Source organism: Lynx canadensis, chromosome B2 (genome assembly GCF_007474595.2).
Source record: "Lynx canadensis isolate LIC74 chromosome B2, mLynCan4.pri.v2, whole genome shotgun sequence".
Classification (NCBI taxonomy): Eukaryota; Metazoa; Chordata; class Mammalia; order Carnivora; family Felidae; genus Lynx; species Lynx canadensis.
This window is the reverse complement of record NC_044307.1, coordinates 87,625,671-87,637,604: the sequence shown is the minus strand read 5'-3', so window position 1 is coordinate 87,637,604 and position 11,934 is coordinate 87,625,671. Positions and strand designations below refer to the sequence as shown.

At 39.0% G+C, this 11,934-nt stretch overlaps 1 protein-coding gene across 1 annotated transcript; it reads left to right on the top strand.

The window, feature by feature from the left end:
- Positions 1-306: 306 nt before the first annotated feature.
- Positions 307-8,138, top strand: NDUFAF4 (NADH:ubiquinone oxidoreductase complex assembly factor 4). Its single transcript, XM_030316001.2, has 3 exons — positions 307-551; positions 1,081-1,184; positions 6,060-8,138. Exons 1-3 carry the CDS (start codon positions 416-418, stop codon positions 6,345-6,347), a joined length of 528 nt encoding a protein of 175 aa, XP_030171861.1. The 5' UTR covers positions 307-415; the 3' UTR covers positions 6,348-8,138.
- Positions 8,139-11,934: the final 3,796 nt, after the last annotated feature.

Sequence of the window (11,934 nt, the reverse complement as noted above, 5' to 3'; positions counted from 1 at the left end):
TGAAATCACGTGGAAAGCTTGGACCAACGCCGGTCATTAGAATTAAATCAGAAAGTCTGGGGGGAGGTCAGGCCTGGTACGGTTTTAAAGCTTCTCTCCCGACTTCCCAACTTGCAGGGTTGAGAACAGACGTGGGTCCGGGGCCCCTCCCGAGGCCCCTCCCCCCGGAAGCAGCCAAAGGCGGTCGCAAGCCTCCCATCCCGAAGGGAGGCGCTCGCTAGGACACACTCAGGGCGGAGACGCGGCGTGCGCCCTCCCGACCGCTAGGGGGCGAACGGCGCGGTTTGGCGCCGATTTTTCGGCAATGGGCCGGATCGACCCCACGCGTGCGCATGCTCGATGCGTCCAGGAGGGCGCCGGTGCCGGTGACTTCCCACGTGTGGTGTGAACCCAGAGCGCATCATGTTGTGAGGAGATGGGGGCTGCTGTGTCTCGCGCAATCAGGAATTTCAACCTAGAGAACCGGGCGGAACGGGAAATCAGCAAAATGAAGCCCTCTCCCGCTCCCAGGCACCCCTCCACTAAGAGCCTGCTGCGAGAGCAGATGAGCCGTAAGTGGTGCAAGGGGGCGTTTGGACTCCGCGCTCGGGGTCCCGGGGCGGGCTTGGGGGTTCCACGCCCGTGGATCTTGGTCCAGTGGCGGGGGTGACCGGGGTTGGCCGCAGTGACTTGTCAGCCGAGCGCGGTAAGGTGAATCCCCCAGGCCGGTGACATTGAGACTGTCCCATTGCGCCCTCGGTGGAGTGGCGGCTCCGCCCATTTCGAAGTTGCGGAGGTGGCGGCCGCTACCCCGGCCGTACTGGCTGGCCCTCGGAGGCTATCTGTAATGCTTGAGGTCCGGAATCCGAGTCAGAAGTTCCTCGGAAGTGCTCTCTAGGGGTCTTCACAGAACGGTGGACGCCGGGCCTGACCTAGCATTTTGATGTACAATATGTACATTGTATTGATGTACAATATTTCCTGTATTGTCCGAGTGATTGTTCATTAAGCAAAAAATTAAAAGTGGCTGCCTTGTGTTAAATGTTAGGATCTTAGAGGGAATTTTCTTTGGGTTTAATATCGTGACATTCTTTTTCTTAGACCATCCAGAAATTAAGGGAGAAGTTGCTAGAAAAGATGACAAACTGCTGTCCTTCCTAAGAGATGTGTATGTTGATTCCAAAGATCCTGTGTCTTCTGTGAAGGTAATGTGTGTTTTAATTCAGCAGATAAGTAATTGAACCTTTTTGTGTTCCATGGAAACGAACAAGAGAAGTGTGGTAGGTAGTGAAAGAGAGTGAGCGCTCTGCCTGTTTAAAACTGTCAATGTAGTTGTGACCAATGTACAGGGCATTGGCAAAACTTAAGCTCAGTGGCGATATTATTTCACAATTTGTAGGATTTTGTAAGGTACTTCCAGTGATTGTCATTTGAAGAGGAGAGCTTTAATACTATTTTCTCATCTTTAAGTGGGTTGAGTTTTGTCCCAATCTCAGGGATTCCTTTAGTGTTGTGTTGTTGGTGTTTTGTTTTTTAAAGATATATTCAGATGGGAAACGTAAAAATTGGGAGTTTATGGAATACATTGGGAATGGGAAGCTATATGTAAGATCTATATATAAATACAGTGCACAAGTGCTTTGTATATATATGAACAAAACAGACTTAGTCCTTGCTCTCAGTGCTTATAATATTGTGAGGGACACAGACATTAAACAGATGAGCAACCATAAGTACATAATTACTGATACGACTGTGACAGAGAAGTATAGGCACTGTGAGTCTACAGAGGGACCTGTTTGTGATTGGACAACCAAGGGTGGTTTCTGAGAAAGGGACATTTAAGCTCAGGCCTGAGGGATGAACCTGAGTTAACTAGATGAGTTTGTTGGGGCAGGAAGGATCTAAGTAGGGGGAAGAGTGGGATTGAAGGAGAGGAAAGTGCCAATGACAACTCCCGGCTATTTTTCCATTCGAAAATTCTCTGGTCCTCTCTGTTTAGATTGGTAATACTGTTTGCACAGATACACTTATTAATGTAATTTTCATTAGATAAGCAAAATAAAACTGATGTAAAATAAGGTTTGTGAATTGTTGCATGTAATAGCAATTATAGGGCTCATTTATCACCAGATGTTCCTGTAAAAAAGATGGAAGGGTTGATGTTCATTTTTTGTGTGTTAAATACTTCCAACAATAACAGGTGTTGAATAATACTTCTGACTGCTGTTTCTCTCATGCTATACTAAATCATGCATTAAAAAACTGGCCCTTGGGGAGTGAAAAAAATTTAAGCTTTTATGAATACAGTTACATAGATACAATACACAAGGAGATATATGGTCGTATTAAAATTTGGGGGAAAAGTCTAAAAAGACTCGAATGACAATGAAAAACAGGTTGAAGTACCTATTTATGTTTTGCCCCTTTTTCTCTTTTGGGTAATTCATAGTTTTCTTAACGATTTGTGATGTTTGTAGACATTAGTGATACTGTGTATATATCAATTTTATTAAAAAAAAATTTTTTTAATGTTTATTTATTTTAAGGAAGAGAGATAGTGCAAGCAGGGAAGGGGCAGAGAGAGAGGGAGACGCAGAATCTGAAGCAGGCTCCAGGCTGTGAGCCGTCAGCACAGAGCCTGATGTGGGACTCGAACTCAAGAACTGTGGGATCATGACCTGAGCTGAAGTCAGATGCTTAACCAACTGAGCCACCCCAGCGCCCGGTGACTTTTTTGTGTTTATTTTTGAGAGAGACAGCACATGCCAGTGCACGCACCTGCACAAGCCAGGGAGGGACAGAGAATCCAAAGCAGACTCTGTGTTGACAGCAGTTAGCATGTTGCGGGGTTTGAACTCATGAACCGTGAGACTGTGACTTGAGCTGAAGTTGGATGCTGAACCAACTGAGCCACCCAGGCGCCCCTTTTGTCTGGCTTTTTAACTTAATATTGCTATTCAAAATTCTGTCAAATATGTTAGTCTTTTTGTTTTTCGTGGTATTGGAAGTCTGGACTCACTCCAACATAAAAGCAGTTTATCCTGCTGTTATGACTGTCTATTTTCTGTTAAAATCTTTGTTTTACATAAAGATTACAGTGGTGTGTGGAGATCTTTTCAACTGGATGGCCAGTTGTCTAACTATAATTTATTGAATAACCAGGTCTTTTCTCCACTCACTTAAAATACTAATATATGCAAGTTTGTTTCTGGATTCATCAGTTCTACCTGCTTTTCTATTTCGATACTAGGATCATACTATATTAATTTTTTTTTTTTTTAATTTTTTTTTTCAACGTTTATTTATTTTTGGGACAGAGAGAGAGCATGAACGGGGGAGGGGCAGAGAGAGAGGGAGACACAGAATCAGAAACAGGCTCCAGGCTCTGAGCCATCAGCCCAGAGCCCGACGCGGGGCTCGAACTCACGGACCGCAAGATCGTGACCTGGCTGAAGTCGGACGCTTAACCGACTGCGCCACCCAGGCGCCCCAATCATACTATATTAATTAATGGAAGTTTGTAATGTGTCTTGATATCTGTTACAGCCTTCTATCCCACACTACTCCCCAAAAGTTTCATGACTCTTGTCACACTTTTTTCCAGATGAACTTGAGAATCAAATGGTCAGGTTCTTTAGTAAGTCTGATTTGGATTTTTAGTGTAATTGAATTGGAATGTACAGGTTAATTTGAGAATTAACATCTTTGTATTACTCAGCTTTGGGGGGATAGAGGGAAGGTTGCTACCATAGGATCTTTTTTCACCCTAAGGTTTTTAACTATTGCCAATTTGCAGAAAGTGAGTGATTTTTGTATTACAGCTACCCACATTGCAAGGTTATTTCTATTAGTTTTTCGGTTTGTTGTATTATTTTTCTGAAGATTCTCTCATATCAGCATAGAATTAGTTTTCTCATAACGTGTACTACTACATTTATTGTGTTTGTAGCATTAACATAGCAGTGAAAATTAGTATTCTATCCTGCTGTTTCCTTAAGTAGGGTGTCTTTAATGTTTCAGCCTTAATTATAATAAAGTGATATGGTTTCTGATTAAAAATACTTTTTTCACATTTGGGACTTTTTTATTGTTAATTTGCTCAGAGTTTTTTGTTTGCTTTGTTTTTTCTTTTAATCAAGAGAGGATGTTGAATTTTCAGATACTGTTTCAGTGTCATAATATTTTAGTATTTAATATTAAACAGAAGGGAAATTGAATAAAAATGTATATCGAGTGGAAGAAGGATTACCTGGGAAAGTTAAGAGAAAGTTAAGAAAGATAAGAGAAGCTTTGAATTTTGGAAAGTGAAGAAGTTTGGATGCATATTTCAGGCCAGAGTTACAATATAGAGGTAGAAGAGTATTATGCCTTCCGGAACCAGTTAGACTTCATTACAGTCAGGGGAAAGTGTGAGCAATAAATTTGGGAAAATTGAGATAGGATGGAGGTAATAGGGACCCAATCATGAAGATCCTTATTTGTCTTGCTAAGAAATTTGGGTTTTATCTTGAGGACAGTGGAATGTCATTGAAGAGTTTCTTATCTGATTGGCTTCATAATGGGCTGGAAGGGAATAAAATGCATTTTATCTAATCAAAGGAGACCAGTCCGGAGGCTTTTGTAGTAGTGCCCACAGGAGACTTTGGCTTGAACTAGGGTGATGCAGTGACCAGGAGAGAAGTGAATGTGTTCAAGAGGGACTTAGAAGTCATTATCAACAGGATTTGGTCATTGATTGGATGTAATGCATGAGGGAGAGGGAGATGTCAGGTATAATATGACATAACAAACGCTTTAAGTTTTGGAATGAGATACAGAGGGAAGTGATATTGGTCACTGAGATAGAAAATATGGGATAGAATTGGATTTTCAGAGGAAAGGGGTAATTTCAGTTTTAGACATATTGATTTTGAGGTGCTTGTAGATAATCCAAGTAAAGATGCCCTTTACACATTTGGGAATTTGGATCTGTAAGTAAGGAGAAAGCTCTAGGTTTGAGATCAGCTTGGAAAGTTATTAACACATAAGTAATAATGGAAGTCTAGGGTGTGTGGGGGATTACTGTAGTAGAATGTGAAGACTGAAAAGAGGGCTTGGGCCAGAACTGGGAGCACACTAACCTTCAGGGGGCAGCTGAAGAGGGAAAAGTCCACAATAACAAAGGACCCACTAGAGAGACAGATGGAAAACTAGGAAAAGGAGTGGCATGGAAACCAAGGGGAAGGTTATTATGGTCAATGGCATCAGATCTATAGTGAGTATACTTGAAGCCTGAAAAGTGTCTTCTGCATTAAGATCTAATCTAATCCTGGATCAGAGATCACGAATACCATCTTTAAAGCTTAACTAGAGAAAACGAAACTGGCCATAAACGAAGTGTTGTTCTGGGTTTGGTGGGCATTTTTAAAAGATAGTGACTATGGCATTTTTATATTTTGACCAAACAGCAGCAGTAGGCAGGGTACAATTGAAAGAAAAAGGAAAAGGGAATGATTGGCAAGGCCAGGTAATGAATGAAATACAGGGCACAGCACAAGGATTATACTTGGATGGGACAGACAGATGGAAAGATGGGTGTACATAGGTTGGGTTTTTTTTATTATGTTTGTGTATTAGTTTATTTTCTCTCAAGAGGCAAAATCCCTAGCATATTTGAATTCATTTAAGGTGTTTGGAGGTATTGAATATGAAATAAAAAACTAGGAAACAGAATGGAGATTATCAAGTAAGTTATTAGGGCAGCATCAGAATTCTGCCCTCCTAAAACAGATTTAATCTAATCAATTCATTTTTGTTATTTTAATATGCATGAAATAATGTGATGAGTGGATGGTAGGCAATTGATTGTTATTTTGTAGAACTACCTAGATTTCTTAATGATGATTGAGCTGTAGTTATAAAATAGTGATTTGCAAAAGTGCCGTTGAATGTGTGGGTCATTGTAATGAGAAAGCCTAGTTTGGAGAAGCATATGTAGCATTTATTTGAAGAATAGTGGAGATTTGAGAAGCATGAAAGTAGATGTCACATCTTTTCTCTCATCTTGAAAGCTCTTTGTTTTTGTTTTTTGATACTAGGTAACAGATGCTGGAAAACGTCAAGAGCCAAAGGAGTTCAGATTGGTAAAAGGCCAAGACTTTAACATGATGAGTATTAAGAACGTTCCCAAAGGCAAAATTTCCATTGTAGAGGCATTGACACTTCTCAATAATCATAAACTTTATCCAGAAACGTGGACTGCTGAGAAAATAGCAGAAGAATACTGTCTGGAACAGAAAGATGTAAAATCCCTTCTCAAATATTTTGTTACTTTTGAAGTCAAAATCATCCCTCCTGAAGACAAGAAAGCAATACCATCAAAATGAAGAAAATGTTGAAATTACTTTTCCTATATGTATTCCCCAAACCCGTGCCCTGTTTAGTTTCTCATTTAGTTTCAAATTACTGAATGTTTAAAGCTCCCTCCTTGGGAGAGCATACTATTTATTGAGCTCTGCTGAATTTTCAGGATTGCTGGTAGAATGAATTTTGTTTTCTTGTAAAGTTTAATTCGGTTTAGGCATATGTTCGTGTGTAATATCAGCAGGACTAATCACATGTATACATTTATTATAAATAAAAAAGTTAAAGTGTAATTTTAGCACATCATATCATCAGCTTTTAAATTGATCATATGATCTCTTGGGAAATGTCCTGTATCTCCCTCATTTAACATTCAAAGTTTTGCCATCCAATTTAGGTGATTAATTTATTCTTCCTATGGAATTGTGAAAGTAAGAGTTTTCCTACCTTTTGTGACTATATTGTTAGGGTAAGGGAGACTTGACAGTGAGGTAGGATAACAGTATTTCCCAAATGAAAGCAGACAGGAAAGTGGACACAAAATCAATAGAAAGTACATTTTTATTATTATAGGGAGTAACAGTGAGGACTTCTCTTGTTTTGAATTGGTTTTATGTATGGAATAACTTCTTAAAATTATAAAAAGGAATTGATATTTATGAAATTTTAGCAGTCTCTGTTTTGACAAACGGGTAAATCCAGAAGCTTTCAGAGAAGCAGGCAGTCGTGAGAGCTTTCTGGAAAAGTAACTTCTCTGGATTTAATAGAGAAATAACAAGAAAATTGTGAAGAATGGTTAAATCAAAGAACCATGGTAAATGAAATTTGGTGATGAATTATATGTATGTTTTCTCATTTAAATGCTGGTTGAAGGAAGAGAGAAAAAATTGCAAGAAGCGTGAAATGTGATTATTGGAAGGGACCTGGGAAATTGCTGCTTCGTCAATTGAACTAACTCATGAGTACAGTGTGTATTGGCACTAGGGTCTTGAGTGAGGTTATGTAAGTTTAGCTCTGTCATATTACCACCCGTGGGATCTTGGGTAGATTGTGTAGCCTCTTGGAGACTGAATTTTCTCTAAACAATGAACAAAATGCTGCCTTATTTAACTCTAATGATTACCGTGAACATAAATAACAATAAAGGACTGGACAAATAGGACTTGTTTTTTGCAGTTAAGAACAGAGAGCTGGGGAGGTTTCATGACCTATTTAGGCTTATTCTCTAGTTTATGACATAGCCATGTCCAAAATCTAGGTTTTCAGATTCCTAGTGTTATGTTTTTTCTGGTGGGCCAAAAAGAAGCATATTTCAAAAGAGCAGGAAGTGTAAGTTACAGGAATATTGGAAACGTGGTAAGAAAAATTCCAGGTTATCTGTGTCCTTCTGAAGGAATACAGACATGCACTACTTCCCAGGGATTCCCTTGGGAATGGTATGGAAGATGCTGAGGAATTCAGCATGATGACGGAAGAAAGCATTTGCAATGCTGAAAAGAGAAAAATGGGCTGAGATGGGAAATTTTAAGCTTGTTTTCAACTGCAGGTTCATTACGTGAATAAACTGTACCTTGTTTATATTTGGTTCAAAAGTGTTCTTTTAAGAAAACAACTGTATAAAATTGCATTTCAAAATCAGTCCGTCCACAAAACTGTTTTCCTTTATCAAATAAAGGTCAATACTTGAATTACAAATACTGCTATTTCTGAGCCATCTTCCCTATTCAGATCTACTACACACTGTGGTTAGACGTATGTAAATCTGGCTGTTATATGGTGTCACAAGATAAAATAAAGTACTCCCATATCTTTCATTGGCCTCGTACTACTTTTTATTATATGTAGGAGAGCACTTGAGTAGTAGTGGTGTCACAGAAAGCATGGACTTTAGATTTAGAAAACTTGGGTGTAGATCTCAGCATCACCACTATCTGATAATATCTTAAAAGCAGTGACTGTGCTAGGCACTGATCTCGGTGCTTTACATTTACTAACTTGCTTGATATTTACCATAGGCAGGGAGAGAAGTACTGTTTATCATATTTTACAGAGGAAATTGAAGCACAGAGATCTAAAATAACTTTTCAAAGATTAGTAAGTGTTGGAACCTGGATTTAAACCTTAGTAGTAGATTATTTTCAAAATCTTGTGCTCCTAAATGTTTTACTGTGTTGCCTCTTTGGGATTGTAAGAATTAAGTGGTGGCATTCAAGGTGCAGGACTACTCAGTGCCCACCGTATATGAGAAACATGTCTGGGCCCTCTCTGCTATGATAGACTGGTTTAGTAAGTCTGAAAGATGCCTTTGTTGATGGCTTCTAGATCGGGGGGGGGGGGTGTGTTTTAAAAAATATTTAATGACTAGTATGGCAGCATTAAAAAATATTTAATGTCCAGTGTGTGCTGGCCATCTGTGGAGATAAAATAGTTGCAGTGTCTGGGTCTAAAGTTTATTGTGAAAAAAAAAAAATGAAGGAACAGGAGATAGAGGGTGGCTTTGAAGGAGAGAAGCTTTCCAGGTATGAAAAAGGGAGGAGGGAAAGAATTCCTGGGGATGAAAAGACTTGGGGTTAGTCAGGAGAGGAGGCTGGAAGTTTAATCATAGGGTGGGGAGGAGAACAGGTCCAGAGAGCCCATAAAACAAAAGCTGCCAAAGTAGGTACATTCGGTAAAGCTCTGTGATAAACAGGGTTACCATATAATTTATTGCCCAAACTGGGACACTTGAGAGTGAAAAGGGCACCGATTACATTAGAACAATAGGGACAATAGCGTAAACTAGAATATCTTAGGTAAGCTAGGATGTATAGTCATCCTAACCACAAAAGGCATTGATGGAGGTCTTGAAGGCCATCTCACCAATGACCCCTATCTGTGCCAGAGGGCTCTGATTGGCCCCAACTAATGCTTGTACATGGACATTCCCTCCATATCTACTCCAAGCCCTTAAAACACTCATAATCCCAAAAAGAGGAGGGTAGAGCCCTGGACAATTAGTGATTAGGAAGCTTCTGTACCCATAACTGGGTACCCAACACTGAACGTATAGAACTGAAGCAGTTCGAAGCACCCTGAATTGGGGCAGTGCTTTAAGACAGTTTGTCGGGTACAAGTTGAAAATATATAAGAAATGAGCACACATAAAGGGTTAAAATAGTTTTATGCATCTTAAGTAGCCATCTTTATAGTAGCTACTCTATCTTACTTGTCCTGACAAAGACCGATCCATTAAATACTTAGAAGGAATATCTATCCATTTGTTTATCTGAATATTCCATATCTTCTGCTTTAGGAAGAAATAGGCCTGAATTACTCGTTAGGAGAAATGATGAAATATCAGAAGCACTTAGATCTAAATCCCTATATAAAAACCAAAGCAGAGCATTTGGGTCACTAATTCCATGGTCTTTCTTTGCCATTGTCTGTGCTCCAACAGAACTATGTCTCAGGAATACCTGTGAGGAGAATGGTAGAAGAGGAGCTCACCAGTTAAAAGAACAGTATCCTGAACAGACACGATGCTCTGTAATTTTTTAGTGTGTTGATGTGAAGTATATAGTTGGTGATACCAAAATTGCTTCCTCCTTGCTTCCTGTGGGGAAAAAAAAGCAACAGGTAGGTCATTAGAAAGATGAATAATTTTGGAGCAAGAATTTAGTCAAAATGGGATAAGCCAGTACTTGGGGGTTGAGTAGGAATGCCTGAAATGAAAGGAAATAGCAGTGTACAGTCTTGAGCAGGAAGATTTCTTGGTTGCATGAGAGAATATAACCTTTGGAAGAGTTCATCTACTTTTGAAAGAGGAAAACCACAACAATGCCACCTGACTGGGGATATACTCTGAGTATGGCTCCAAAGCAAGTAAACGAATAAAAAGACCTATGTGAAGTGAAAGATTGATTACTGACAGCCACAGCTGGAAACAGAGGGGGCCACTGAGGAAACAAATAAACAATAGTTTTATTTATTTCTAAAATAAGCCTCAGGCCTTTGTCTTATTTCAGAAAGGTAAATATTGATTAAATCTAATACATGTATGTTTGGTAGTAAAAATTCCATTTAGAGCCAAATTTTTCTTTAAATGTCTTACTGCATTTTGAGGTAAGCATAATACAAATCGTCCAATAATTGAGTTATGTAGTGAGGATTATTACTTTCATTTTAGAATGATCTATAACTCCCTTTCATTTTTCAGTGATGATCACTACACAACAGTATATTTTTGTATGATATTTAAATTTTATTTTTTTTATTTTTTCAATATATGACATTATAATCTCACCTGTCTTTATATGGATTGATGAGCATATAAACAGATGCTGCTTTTTAATTACCCAAATAAAAAACAATACAAATGGGCTCCTACTTATTATATAGATTATTATTGGTATAGGAAAACCCTTGCATAGAATATTCAATTCTCATTAACTCTATTCATCGTTCCTTAGGCCATCATCCATTCATTATTCAATCATTTCTGTATGCCAGTGCTGGTCCATAACTGATTCTATTAGTTCAGATAAGAAGCTTAGAAATGGAAAAACCACTTAAAGTTTGTCTTCTAGAAAGAAAGAAGTGAGAGGAAGGGAAAGAGGGAAAGTGGAGGAAGAGCGAGAGAGGCAGAGAGAGAGAGAGAGAGAGAGAGAGGATAAGAGAATGGGAAACTATTTTTTGCTTTATAAGAATCCCAGAAACACATCATCAAAGCAAAATGGGTACCTTTTCTCCTCTTAGGTTATTTTTTTGTTGCATCTTTTCCCTTTATTGTTGCATCTGGCCCTGGTGCTTCTGGAGGAATAGCAAAAGCTAAGATAAAAGATTTTTTGAAGGACTAGATGTAAAAGATTATAAAGCCTCAAAACAGCATTCTTAATGAGACCTTTAAATATTTAGGTTGACACATTCTATTTTTTAAGAGACCCGCTTTTAGGTAGGTCAAATGTATGACCCAGTTCTGAATGTAGATATGAGATTAATAGTATGATTTTTTTTAATGTTCTCTGCTTGCTCAAGTCATTTATTAAGCCAAAAGAAGACATTTAAACTTTGCTTAATGGTTGTTTTTTTTTTTTTTCAGTGTACTGTTACTTATTTTGAAAGAGCTATAGAGAGAGCAACTGGGGAAGAGCAGAGAGAGAGGAAGACAGAGGACCAAGAAGGCTCCATGCTGTCAACACAGAACCCAACGTGGGGCTCAAACTCGAACTGTGAGATCAGGACCTGAGCCAAAATCAAGAGTTGGACGCTTAACCGACTGAGCCACCCAGGTGTCCCTGCTTAATAGTTTTTTAAAAGTGGCTTTTCAAGTCATTTGAATCAGTCAGTAATTACATCAATAATATTGCTAATTGTTCATTCACCACAAACACTTATCAATCTATCTACGGTGTGTCAGTTACTATTCTAGAAGCTGGGGGATGCAGCAGGGAAGATGAAGTTTTACACAGCTTACAGTTTCACAATGTTGGCTGCTATTTCAGTTATCTGTTGTTTTTGCTCCACAGCAAACCATCTCAAAATCTAGCAGCTTAAAACAACAGTTTTTGTCTCTCATGGTTTTGTGGATTGTTGGAGCTTAGCTGGGTGTTTCTGCCCTGGGTTCTCATGTAG